The 14335-nt window shown below is 44.8% G+C and overlaps 1 protein-coding gene across 1 annotated transcript in view; it reads right to left on the minus strand.

The window, feature by feature from the left end:
- The window catches only part of LOC135223649 (delta-1-pyrroline-5-carboxylate dehydrogenase, mitochondrial-like), a 186885-nt gene that overhangs the window by 21714 nt on the left and 150836 nt on the right, over nucleotides 1-14335 (minus strand). The window contains exon 6 of the mRNA XM_064262299.1: nucleotides 7758-7929. Coding sequence (XP_064118369.1) covers nucleotides 7758-7929 — 172 coding nt within the window. The remainder of the gene's footprint in view (nucleotides 1-7757; nucleotides 7930-14335) is intronic.

Below are 14335 nucleotides of genomic sequence, written 5' to 3' on the forward strand. Positions count from 1 at the left end.
GATGCAGTTTCAACTCTAGTAATAAAGAGGAAACCAATTGCTCTTTGGCCAGTTGGGTGCTACCAGAGCTATCTGCCCTTTGAAAGATCTGAGTTTGTGTAGAACTTTCATCAAAAGGTTTATTGGCAGAAATAGGTACATCTTCTGCCAATTGTTCCAGTCTATGCACATCACATCTGTGGCGTGAGCTAGAGGATCCAAATTGGGAGCCCCATAACATGGAAGTTTGTGGTTAGACTCCGTGGCGAACAAGTCTACCTGAAGGCCCAGTATTTGTAGGCAAATCCAATTGAATGACTTTGTGTTTAAGGACTACTCTGATTCCAGCGGAGTTGTCCTGGACAGTGAATCCGCAATGACATTCCGTACTCCTGCCAGGTGAGTAGCTGACAGGTGCCAATCATGTCTCATTGCCAACGAGAAGATTGCTATCATCACGTGATTTATGTGACTTGACTTGGAACCTCCTCGGTTTAGGCAGTGAACTATCACTGCACTGTCCAGGACTAGTCTGATATGAATATTCCTGGCCGGAGCTAGTCGTTTCAGGGTCAGGAAAATGGCCATTGCTTCCAAGATGTTGATATGGAACTGGCGGAATACTGCCGACCATGTTCCTTGAACCTTCTTGTATTGAGAATAGCCCCCCCATCCGCTCAGAGAGGCGTCCATGTGGACTACTAGAGATGGCGGGGGAAATTGGAGCGGTACTGATTGGAAAGACTCTTGACTGTCGTCCATGTCTTTTCCTTAGTATCAGCGGAATCAAGGAGATTTTGTCTCTGAGTCTGCTGTTGGCTCTTCTCCGCCACACCCGATTGATGTCCTTCAGTCTGGCTTTCAGTAAAAGGACTGTTATTGAAGCAAACTGAAGAGAACCTAGTACTCTTTCTTGGGTACGACGAGACGCCTGTCTTATCATGAGAAATTGTCTCGTAGCTTTCGCTATCTCTTTGCACTCTAGAAATTTTATTACTTTGACTGTTGCACTGCGACATTCTTTGTCGTTGGGTGCCCAAATGAGCCAGTCGCCTAGGTAGGCTACTAGTGTAACCCCCTGAGCTCTTAGTTCCTGAACTACTGTTTCTCCTAGTTTGGTGAATATTCTGGGCACTATATTGAGCCCGAATGGCATAACTCTGAACGAGTAAGCCTGTCTTCCTAGTTTGAAGCCTAGGTAGGGAGAAAAGTTTCTCGCTATCGGGACGTGATAATAAGCGTCTGTAAGATCGATAGAGGTGGTGACGACCCCACGAGGAAGTAAGGTCCGCACCTGCAAGACGGTTAACATGCGGAACTTGTCGCATTGAATATATGAGTTGAGACGGGACAAGTCCAGAATCACTCTTTGTTTGTCCGTGTCCTTCTTTGGCACAGTGAACAAACGTCCGTGAAATTTCAGGTCTGACTCTCTTTATTGCCCTCTTTTGAAGAAGGTCTTTGGCATAGTCTAGGAGGTCTGTCGTTGGAATTTGGTGGAATCTGACTAGTGGAGGAGGCCCTTTTATCCATCCCCACCCAGACCTTTTGATACAATACTGTGGGCCCATGGACTGAAGGTCCAATGGTCCCGGAAGAGGTACAATCTCCCGCCTACCTGGAGAGGCTCATAGATTGGATAAGGTCTTACATCCTCTGCCTCCTCTGGAACCTCTGCCTCTGGAGGGAGTTCTGGAGCCAGCTCTGTACCAGTAAGCACCTCTTGCTCTGCTTCCTCTTGCGTTTCGGTTATAGCCTCGAAACGTCCCTTGTGTTTCAAACGAAGCGTTGAAGGCCGGGGACGTCACGAATGCAGCCGAACTCGAGGACTGTTGAGTTGGTTGACTCTGCAGCAACACCAATTGTTGCTGTGGTCGTGCCTTTGAGGTCGAAGGTTGACCAATTTGGGAGACGGGGACTGCCTGAATCACCGTCTGTGTCTGAGGAGCCTGGAAAGACTGATACTTCCTGACCCTCTTCCTACCTTTTGGCTGCTGTCCGGAGGTCTCATAAAACTTCTTTTTTGAAGGAAGACCCCAGCGGACACGAAGGTTCTGATTAGCCCTAGCAGCTTCACTGATAACGCTATTATCTACGTCTTCAGGAAAAAGGTTAGGACCCCAGATTGCCGCTTTAATGAGCTTATTAGGCTTGTGTCTAATGGAAGCATCAGCAAGGACATGCTTCCTGCAGTTCTGCCTAGCAACCACAAAGTCATAAAGATCACTCTGAAAGGTCTGTAAGAGTGACTTTGTAAGAACCTGGAATAGGGGTTCCTCAAAGTAGACAGACGCCGACAACTCCGATGTAGTAACAGAGTTGATCGACCTACTCATTCGGCACCTGGCTTCAAACTCTGCCTTTACCATGGCCTCTGGGATTCTGGGTAATTTCTCACTAAATTGAGTGGAAGCACACTCCGGATCGAGTTTGCCCACTGAACGTTTCTGGAGTGCCCACCCAGCACTCCAGATCGCCGGGAAAGAGCAGAGAGGTAGGTTCTGTCTCTCGAAGCTGAGGCATCGGTTTCTCTTCCATTCCAGCCTGCAGAGTTAACTCTGTGATCTTAGACGTGCAAGGGGTTGGGATGTTGTCCCTCACCACGAACATGGTGTAGCAGCCCTTGTGTGGCGTCAGTCTAGTGTTGACGCACTCCCATTCTGAAAGGGTGCGGACCCACGCCGACTGTGCCTGGTCCCTAGGATAAATTACTGTTTCCTTTGGGACCCTGTCTACCCTGACTAATGCTTCCTCAGCTAACCAAGCGAAGCCTGGGAAGGGAAATTGGAGGTCCGCTGGGAAGAACTCTTAAGTCTTCCACGGGACGGGTTCCACAGCCTTCAATTGTAGCATGCCATCCGAAAAGGGGGCCATGTATAGCCAACCGCCATGGGTTGCTGTTCTCAAAAGGCGGAAGTTTAGAGGCGTCCGGCACAATGAAGGACTGCTGTGTGCCTCCGACTGCGTAAGTCCGGCTAGCAAGCTCTCCTGGACCTGTAGCCTCTTGAGCCAGAGACAGGAGTAGCTTTAGCCGAGGAAGTCATAGGTGTAGGAGCCAATGATGACCTGGCGGAACTCGCTGGAATAGGACTGTTAGTCCTAGGCAGAGTCTTCTTCTTCAAGGCTTTTACCTTGGGGATCACGGGACTCGACCTGTCCCCAAGGTTCCTGGACTTTGAGAAGCCCTGGAAAGAAGAGGAAGAAGACGGAGTAGGACTGAATGAAAAAGATTTCTTTTTTACAGATCTAGAACTACAGCTACCTGCCTCACTTACTTCCCTACCTTCTTCCTGCGCTTCGACGGTCATCGATTCAAGGTGGATATTGATGGCTGCCACCTCTTCTGCCACCTCCTCGCACAAGACGTCTTGGTCTTCCGGAGGGGCCTGGGTCTCTAACCGAATCTTGGCAATGATAGGGGCCGCCACTTCCCTATTCACTGCCGAAGAAGTCCTTGCGTTCGGATACAGTATCGAACAAAGCTCCTCCGACAGTACATAGGGGCATTCGGCAGCAACATTCCTGCCAAAACCTCCAACCCAGGTCCTTAGGGTCGTCAACGAGGAGGTTTTGAGCACCAGAGGAGTCTGTAAGAGAGGACGAAATCAGATCCTCTAGTGGCGGAATGTGTCCTATTTTCAGATATACAAATGTAAGGATATGTTGTACAAAAATGGAGAACATTACCAAGATGAGAATGGTACCTACCGACTCATTAGTCATATACTCAAACAACGAGTAGCAAACTTCACAGCCATCAAGGTGCCATACTAAAAGGTTGTCAATCTGCACAGCACAACTGGCATGAGATCGACAGACCTCATGACCGCACGGTTGTTGGAGGATGGCTGTGCATCCTAACTCCTGACAGCGTACCATCTGTAAGTTAGAACTGATACATGAATATCTTCAAATAGTTCCACCGGAGTTAAATCCGGTGGTATGTTTACATTTTAGGCTAGCAGATCTACTAAAACTCACTAAAGGTAAACATAATGTAAAAGCTCTGATTGTCTCTGCCTGCTCCGGAATCCATAATCTCGTTATCGCAATAGTTATGACCGGCGGAGTTGGCCTGCTACGAACAGAACAGGGAACCAGGTAAAACCTAGGCCTGAAACTGATCTTACCGGAGTAGGATAGCAATTCCAAGTCAATTGGAAACACATTGCCTAAGCCTAGTCCGCCTCCACCGGAGTGGGGAACAGCGATAACAACAGAGAATACGGAATACCGAGCGGCGGAAACAGTGGTATGTCGTGCTCCGGCATATAGAATACTGGCGGATGTGATGGTAGACCATACCTAACCAGAATAAACAAAGGCTCGGAGATATACCAACAGAGATTACGTAATCTACTAATCCTTAATCTCCTCCGACTAGACGCTCCAGCTGCTGTTCATTGGTAGGATTACTAGGTCAGCGAGCTAACTAAGTACCGCCGGAACGAGTCCGGAACGGAAGGGAAAAGCTCGGAGGAGACAGGAAGACTGGCAACAGCAACCGGTCAGGTGATTACCACCCTTCGAGAAGCCGTGAAGTAACCTACAACTAAAGGGATAGAAGGCGGCATGCCAACTGACACCCTAAAGGAGGAAACGTCCAAGGCTATACTACAAAATTTTATTGATAAAGCAGTTTTGGAAGTACCGACAAAAAAAGGGAGCAAGCCCATCTGCGAGCCTAGCCTAACCTTCCACAATCGGATACACCAATCTGGTCAGGTAGGCTAGGACAGCGCATACCAGTACGTTACGAAAGAGGAAACTCTAGAGCCTAACCTAACCTCCAAAATCTTACATATCGTCCTGGTCAGGTTAGACAGGTCTAGCACCTACATTTACGTAAACAGAGAGGAACTCTCTAGTGATGGAACACCCTCCAAAACCGAATATCGGTCTGGTCAGGTAGCCAGGACTAGTACCAATTACGGGTAGCGAGTAGCACTCAACCACCTAGCCTACCCTCCAAAATCTCATCGATCTGGTCAGGTAGGCTAGGGTTGATAAATTGTATGGGACTTCCAAACTAACCTCATCATAATAAAATTAGTACACCAATATAATATTAAAACAAGATAATACAAAAATTTACCACATACACAAATTGCATGAACATATCGGATGGAAGAGGGCTTTCCTTTACCTCCAAAATAAAAACTGGCGAAGTGCTAGGCTAGCTAGCCTAGTTCGCTTCCAACACACTACTCACGCATTAATGAAATAAAACCACACTTTCATGAGGGAACCAAATCGCTCATGAAGGACGAAGACTAATGAGGGAAACCCTCCAATAAGGCCAAAAATGTAAAAGTTGAGCTGTAATACATAAGCCTATCGATACCCAACAGGAGCGAAAAGGTAAAATTTCACGACAACAGTAGCGCTTACTGTGATGTGCAATAGTGGTGAATTTTAAGATAATCATCGTAAAAATAAAAAGTAAAAATTATAATTTGAGAAGACTGAGAAATGCAGTACTAATGTAAACATGCCGGTTCCCTGGATGAGGGTTCCTACTACATACGTAACATGTAAACATTTCAACTAACAACTATTAAACAAGGACAAATCATTGTCTAACTGCATTCAAAGTCAATAAAATTATACTCAACTTAGATGAAGATGCTTCTTGACGATCAGAAGACATATTAATCACAAGAATTAATCCATATTAACGAAAAGGATCACAGCGAAAAAACAAGTTGTTCGCATAGCGAGTGCTATGAAGGAATGACATTTCTTGGCAGAGGTAGCGGTGACGAGCGGAAGGTGGTCATTGTAACAGCACCTCCTTGGCAGGGGATTTTGAGAGAGGAGAAAGATATTGGGTAAAGTATCTGTGATAGTGGCTTCCACTCGCCCCTGTTGCTATAACGACACCCTATGAGGGTGATCGATCCAGAGGTAATAACTCTGGCATTCCATATGGCTTTTTTTCTTTGGTATATTTAGCAATTATTTATACCTAGAAATGAGTGCTATAGGTACATTTCACTGGGCGACACAGGTCAATCCCAGAAATAAAACTTTAATGATTAATTTTCCTTTAAGTTCTGCACCCCTTCAAAAGGTACCAAATATCAATTTATTGAACAATGCTGGTTGAATTATTAAAAAAAAAACTATTGTCATTTTTGTGGGCAATTGTACATAGGTTAAGTACATACCTGTGGTATACACATCAAGTGTGCAGTGAAGGACAATAGTGCCAGCCACCACTTAAATGAGAGTGTACTATCTTTTGTGTCTTATGCTTGTTAAGCAATAATGTTATACATTGTATGCACCAGGTCGACACATGGCCTTACACATTTATTTTTTCTTGTCAACAAGTAAGAGGTTTGAGAAAACCTTCCCCTCCAGACATAGGGTGCTTGACTGCTTTTTGGGAGTGAATTGTGAGTGGTTGCTGAATTCCCTCAAACACAAAGCACTGCTGATTTCAAGGCATCTGGAGCTGTCTCCTGAAGTTCAAATTTCAGTACGGTCTTCCTTACTGTAAAGCTTAAGGTGAAGCTTTGAACACTTCATTGACGGTATCATTGGTTTTCAGAACTATCTATGTATTGTCAATGAGTAATAATTTTGCCAATCTCAAAGCTATAAAGCTGATGAAACTTTGGTATTTTACCACTACCTGGGTTTGTGAGTCAGAGAACATGCTCCCCTATGAAAAACTTAACCACACTTACGACTAGGTATTACGCAAACCCCCAAGTACTCTCCGGATGTGGTAGCTGGACACTCAAAGCAGCCACAATGTATTTTTGGGATGAAAAACTTCCAATGATTTGGAATAATTCTTTAAACCTTTGGTTCAAAGGCAATATTGTTAAAGATTGGTTTCACAATTATTTATTTAAGGAAGCCATCCATTATCAAGACAGGTAAAAGGCTCCAATTTTTTCAGTAAATTGTATGTGCATTCTGCCAAGCAAGAACTGATTGCAGATAGTGGTCATAAAAGGTAACTTTTTCTTCATTTTGCCTAACAAAATGACTTCCATCCTTCAACCGTATCAGCATAATGGTATTACCAGTGGAAATTTCTGGGTGGTAAGATAGTGATGTAGAAGACGATGAGGAGGAACTTGACTCTTATACTCATGGGGAACATACTTAGCAGAATCTTTGGAATTACTCCTTTAAGGGTTCTTGATTAGAATGGTGCCTCTGCTTTTATTTTTTGTGGTGTTGGCATAGGCTGAAAGCTGGAAAGAAGGTTTTGGTTGAATTTCCAAGGATGACATTATGGGGTTTCAGCAATGCATCCACAGGGTTAGATGATGTTAATGAGGACACCATATCATGAGTGGCTGGATGAAACTAGTGATCTGGGTAGAACACCTTGCCCAGTGAGATCAATATTTTTGCCACTCATGAAGCAGCTGGCCAGGTTTGCTTAGTCAGTTGTCCAGCCATGAATGGCCTGATTATTCTACTTACATTTATTGAATAATTGATGCCTTTTATTCTTACTTATATAGCGTGTGCTTCATTAGTCTCTACAGGATACTCCTTAGCCCTTTACCTTATTTTAAATTAATTTACTTGACAACTACTGTTCCCTGCTGCTATTACAGAAATACTAGTTCACCACAGCCTTCTTCAAGGAAAAATTAAAAAATGGCAACTGCATTTAAATATACAATGTCCATATGAGAGAACCATCTTATACTCTGTTTGGGAAAAACTTTTCTGGCATCATAAATTACAGATTGTCTAAATGTCAAAAAGATAATTCCTCTGTAATATGTGCAAGTCTCTTAACATACCATCATTGCTGGGGTATAAGCCAAATTTCCTCCTATTGCTGTAAAATTAAATGGTGATACAGCAGCAATGAAGCCCTCCAATCCACGAAGACGCAGTTTATTGATTGTAACATCTGGTGTTGGACTTCTTGGCTGCCATTTTACTCCTTCTTTAGCATACAGTGCATTAAACCTGTAAAAAGGACTTCATTTCCTCATTCTACTCACTTTATTGTACATCAATATTATGCATATTTTAAATTATAACAATGATTATTGAAAATATTTGATTATATTAATAATAGTAAAAAGAAAAGATATACTACAATCATAACTTTAGGTCTGCTGTATTCTACAGAAATATGGTTTTTACAAGGCAGGGGCATTAACCCTTCACTCAACCCTCCTCTTTTACCTGGGTGGGACCAACACGTTAGATAATACAGTGGACCCCTGTATTTGCATTCTCTGGATTCGCAGACTCGTGCATTTGCGGATTTCTCTCGGGAACATTTCCCTCTATTATTCACGGAAAATTAGCCTATTCGCAGTATTTTTGCATGAGAAATTTCCAGAACTTCCTGGGTTTTTTATAAATTATATCATAAAATGCACTTTTTGTGATAAAACTATTATAAAAAACAAGTACAAAAATTTATAGTACATTTTTCTTGAGTTTTAACTTATTTTATAGAGGTACCAACTATTCGCAGACTCTTAACTATTCGTGGGGGGGTTTGGTATACACATCCCCCACGAATACGGGGGACCACTGTAGTCATAATACCCGTCCCAGTAAGTGAAAGATTAGCAAAAATCAGAGTACAGACTAAATAGCTTAAACTGTCAGTAATAATAACATATTCCCCCACTGAAGATAGTAATGATGATGAGAAAGATGATTTTTACAAAAAAGCTCCAGGAGGTTGCAGAACAAACACCAAAGCATGATGTAATAGTAGTATTGGATGACTTTCATGTTAAGATTTTACATCAAGAGACTTTCATGCTAAGATTTGACATGAAGTAGATGCATTGGGCCCAGCAATTGAAAGACAGTGCCCATGAGGTTAGTAGTGAGAATGGAATAAGACTTGCTTCATTTGCCAACTCCAATGGGATGGCTGTATGTGGCACAATATTTCCCCATAAGTTATTCACAAGCATGCATGGCATTTACCTGATTTACAGGAAATCAAATTGCTCACATACTTATACAACACAAATTCAGAGGTTCATTGATGGATGTAGTTAGTACGTCACTTCAGTGGAGTTGATTGTAATTCAGACCATAACTTAGTGGTTACCAGAGTCAAGATCAGGTTGAATATGAAAAGGAACAGTAAGAATGAAAGAATGGAAAAATTTGACACTGATAAGCTCAAAGATAAGACATGTAAGATGGAATACCAAATGGAAAAAACCAGAAACAGAGTTGATGTTTTACAACTGCTAAATGAAGATGTAGAAATAGCACTCCAGGAAAAATGTGGAGACATAGAACGAATTGTTAAAGAAGCAAATGAGGATACCAGCAGGTAAATGGAGAGCACACGTAATGAACATTGGTTTGATGATAACTGCAGAAGAATGGCAGATGAAAAGAAACAAATAAGAATATAATTCTTGCAGAACAGGAATAATCAGGCACTAGGAGAGAACTTCAGGGAGAAAAGAAGGGCGGCAACGAGAATAAACAAAAGAAAGAAGAGAGATGCATTAAATAAGGAACTGGATGAGATGGACAGGGACATGAAAATGGTAGGATATAGGAAGGCTATAGGGATATCAGGAAAATGAAGAATGGATACCAAGCAAGAAGCAGAATAGTGAAAGATGCCAATGGAAGTATTACAGTACAGGACAAAGGACTGGAGATATGGAGGAACCTGTGAGCTGTTAAGTAGAGATGACCCAGTGAATCCTATTGAATGGAGACATATATACAGGCACCAGATTTGAGAAGAAAGCATAATAAGGTACCTGGCTTAGATAACATACCAGCAGAGCTTCTTAAAAATGGTGGCGAGACATTAAAAAAAAAAAAAAAATCTTTTGAGCTTCTAATAATGATCTGGAGAATAAAAAGAGAAGCCAACAACATGGGAAACAGTCAACATTATCCCGGTACATAAAAAGGGAGATAAGACGGACTGTGCTAATTATAGAGAGGTTACACTTCTGCCAACCTACTATAAGGTACTAGCCAAAATTATAAAAGATAGACCAGAACCTTACATAGAGACAGCATTGGGCGAATATCAATGTGGATTCAGAAAGGGAAGATCAAAATTTGACCACAGTTTTACTACTAGACAGATTATGAAAAATGCTGGGAATACAATAAAGATATGAGGCAGGTTTTTGTAGACTTTAAGTAAGCATAGGATAACATCCATAGACCATCAAATGCCTTCTATTTTCATTGCTGTGTAATCTAATTTTAGAGAAAATAATGCAAGTATCGAGAAAGTTGAGTGTGGGATCATCTCGGGAGATACATATGCCAAAGTCCTTGCATTTGCAGATGATGTTGATTTCTTAGGTACAGATATACAAAATATAGAATGTTTGTATATACTATTTGAAGAAACTGCTGCCAGAGTGGGACAAGAGATCAGTTTAAGTAAAACCAAAATGATGAGTGTCAAGGAACAACCAACAACAACAGCAACAACAAAGTATGGGAGATATTGAGAATGTAAGGAATTTTAAATATTATCTAGGACCCAGAAACGAGATGGAGAGAGAGGTTCTGCCTAGAATTACAGCAGGGAACAGATGCTTCTTCAGTCTACAACATCTTTTAAAGACCAGAAACATCACAAGGTCTACCAAATTCAGAATTTACAATACCATTTCTGGGCTCAGCTCGTGTCGGCCCTATGAAAGGATCCTTAATATCATTCTTTCTAGGTAAAATTAATCTAAATTACCAGAGAAAAACAAAATTAAGAAAATGTCAGTCAACTGACTCGCTCACTCTTAAAAAGAAGTGTCGGTATGGTAAATAGGGGCGAGTGGGGAAACACTACCACGAGACAATCACCAATTAGACTTCAATCAGAATCCCCCCAAGAGAGAGCTGATACCAACGGGCGATGCAGCGCTACTACTACTACTAGAAACGCCACGGACAGCAAGCGACCCTAGCGGACATCCTTAATTTTTAGCGCTAGCGTCAAGACGCATTTTTTCCTGTGCTTGTGCTACCGAATTCCGGGATTTATCTTATTCATCCAACATGGAACGCTCTGCTATTGCAACGGCTAAGTTAAGTAACTCATAAGTAATGTTTTTAACCACATTTTTATCTTCTGGGTACCAGTATTTTTCCTCTTAAATAGGTCATATACGGTTCCCGGTTGTCTCGTGGTGGCGCCATGCTGCCTCGTTAAGAATTCCCCGGTCCTCCATACTGGGACTTCTTATACTTATGGGGCTTACTATATTACGTTCATTGTCTTTTACATCGAGTTTTAGCTAGTTTAGCCTCCTACCATATCTCTTAGTTTGGTATTTAGGGCTATTATTATTATTCCGGCCCAGCATCCCGGCTCTTGCTCTTATCGGCTATCGCTGGCTCCGAGTAGGCTTCTGTTTCTTGGAACAGTCCTGCCTCCTCCTGGGCTTCTTTCTTTTCTTTTACTAAAAGTGTCTTTTCCATCTTTTCGATGTATATATTTTATTATATTTAGGGTGTTAGGCTAGCCTAGGTGCTTGTTCCTTGTATTGGTACAGCCTGGTTCACGTGGCCCTCTCACGGTTGTGTCGCTCGGCGGCCTAGGCCACTTGCGGTCACGTGTTCCATCGCACCTTACCCTTGCCCTCTGCCCTCCCTTTTCTGGTATAGGAGGGGCTGGGGGACCCCTTGGTTGTCATGACAACCTCAGTCGCCTTCTCTCTCTCCCTCTCTGAGGTGGCCAGGGTTCCTCCTCCAGCGGGGGGTAATAGGGCGACCACTCATGAGGTACCGGGTCTCCGAGCTGGGTAGTCGTGAGCAGGGGAGGAGTAGGCCATCCCTCCCCCCTCTCTCTCTCCCGCCGTGTTACGCCGAGACCTTCCTCCCCCCCTCCCCCCCCCCAGTTTGCTCAGCCACCTCCCTCCGCTATAACGAAAGGAGCCTTCCGTCGCAGCCGGGGCACCTTTGGTTATAGATTACTGGCTCCGCCAGCGGGCGGGGTGGGCACTACTAGTGGTCTGGTTGCTTGCCTACTATATCCTTACATCTTTCTCCCACGCTACCGGAAGGGACTGGGCTTGCTTCTTAACCCGTGCACTCTTCTAGTAGACGGTTGGAGAGAGGTTTGTATTATTATTATTTTAAGGATATACCCTAATTTTACAATGAATTGTGTAATGTTATTATATGATATCTACCATCCCCGCCACATTTTCCGTCGTGGTTTCCAAGTTACCACCACTCCTGGTTGGTTTCCTTTTGTGTCCCCGCCATCAGCGGAGCTATAGCTAGGGCACACAACCAACCTGGTTACCACACGTATTTTGCGGGGTGGGCTCTGGTTTATCTAACTTTATCGCTCCGGCACCAGCGGAGCAATCTGTTAGACTGTAAGTGTTTACCTGGTACTCATGTTATCTTTTCCACTTACAGGCTACCAACTGTCAGGTCCCCAGCGTGCAACGCGACGTTGTACGACCCCTGCGGCCACGATGAAGTGCAGGTCTCACGCCCCCTGTGCCACGTCATACAACGAGATGATCGTCTGGCACCCAGAAGCCTGCGCCATCTGCTTACGACCTAGTCGGTCAGCTGGGAGATGGGGTAAGTCCATTATAGGCTTCCTTATCATTTTACTAACAACTCTTAGGTCATAAGTTTGTTAACCCCGTTCCCGCCACTGAGAAGCTCATCTCCCGCCTTTCTTTCAGGCTACTGGTGTGAGGGAAGTCGCCCATCGCCACCCTGAAAGCGTGGTCGGGCGGCTTCGGGAAGAACGCCGCCAAAGGCCAGCCATACATTCTTGAAACAAGAAGCTGGCCGTCCAGATCTTCCCTGCGGGCAAGTCACTGGGTATGTTGACCCCTTGTCCGCGGGCCCCTCTGATAGCCTCCATCCAGCAAGACCTCCAGCAATCCTTTGGGGTCGTAGCTTCCCAGGAGTCGGTCCCGGACGTCGCTGCCCTGGACCTAAACATCGAGCCCATGGCGGTAGGGGTGGAGGATTTGTGGTTGAGGTAGGTGTTGTCGGGCGCCCAAGGTCTTTCCTTGGGTGCTCCTGGATCTTCTCCTGTCCCTTCTTCGAGTGCTTCTTTCCAAGGCTTTGTGGGATCTGAGATCCCTACCCGCTCTCCGCTCTCTCTGTACCCCCAAAGGTGAAGGGAGGGACAGAGAGAAACCGAAGACTCTGGCTAAGACAACTTCTAGGAAGTCGTCTTCGTCTTCTTCGGCTAGGAAGTCTTCGACTTCCTACGCCGACGCGGTGAAAGCTAAGCCGAGCTCTTCTCACTCGAAGAGCTCTAGAAGCAAGGCTTCTAAGGAGAAGGCTCGCGCTCCCGCCGAGCCAGTGCCTTCTCCCGCCTCCACCGCTTCCACTCCGGCTACGCCGGTAGGAGGAGCAGGGCCTAGCACCTTTGATCCCACTGCTTTCTCAGCAGTGGTGATGCAACAGGTGGGCGAGCTGGTTGGCTCGCAAGTCTCCGCCCTGGGGACAAGATTCGAGCAGATGTTCGCACAATTGTCGAGCACTCTGTCTCAATCAGGCCAGTCGATACAAGATCTCTCTAACAGGGTTAGAGAGAATGAGGAACCGATTGTAGCCGGGCTATCTCAGGTTTCCTTCTTCCAGTCTCCCCAGTGCCAAGCACTGGCATTCTCCAACTCCACGCCATACGACTCTCTGCCAGGCTTTCTCCATGGAGAACCCATGGAGAGTAGCTGCCTACGTCCTCCTTTTAAGGATGGGATGATCTCTATCCCGGAGTGTGGAACTCGGAGGATTGAGGACTTCGAGTTTTAACCCTCCGGGTCTGACGCAGCCTTTCATCGGTTATGCTAGGCTGACTGTAACGGCTCTGACTAGGGAAGACCAAGATCTCTAGAGAGTCTGTCCTATATCAGTAGAGATCATGCTCAGCGGGAATGGGTCACTGCCTTGAGGACTGGGAGTGCACGAACACTAAACTCCAGGCCTATAAGAGTCCTTTCTTTACTATTTTCGCGACGGAAGAGAGGCTTCTCTTCCGTTCGCCACGAAAACAAAATAGTAGAGAAAGGTCCCTTCAGGCAGTCCTCAAGGATGAGCCCATCCCACAGTTGAGGGAGGCGGAGTTCTACTTCTCCGCTCTCCGGCTTTCGGAGAATTGTGGGAGAACTTGCCAGCTACGTTCACGCTTGGTAAGCTCAAACCGGACTGCGCCATGGACCAGTTCGGCGAGAAGCTGCCAAGGCTGCCGGATTCCCTAATTCAGGCAGAGTTTGATGCGCGAACCAGGTTTGGCAGGTCCCTCAATTCCTTATAATTACGGAAATGGCTGCTCTCTTTCTTATGCCACGGAACCGCTGTTCAAGATTTTGGCAAAATCTCAGTTCCAGACTGGTACTAACGACGCTTTCGACTTCTTCCAGGCTAGGAGGAA

The sequence above is a fragment of the Macrobrachium nipponense genome, chromosome 10 (assembly GCF_015104395.2).
Source record: "Macrobrachium nipponense isolate FS-2020 chromosome 10, ASM1510439v2, whole genome shotgun sequence".
Lineage (NCBI taxonomy): Eukaryota > Metazoa > Arthropoda > Malacostraca > Decapoda > Palaemonidae > Macrobrachium > Macrobrachium nipponense.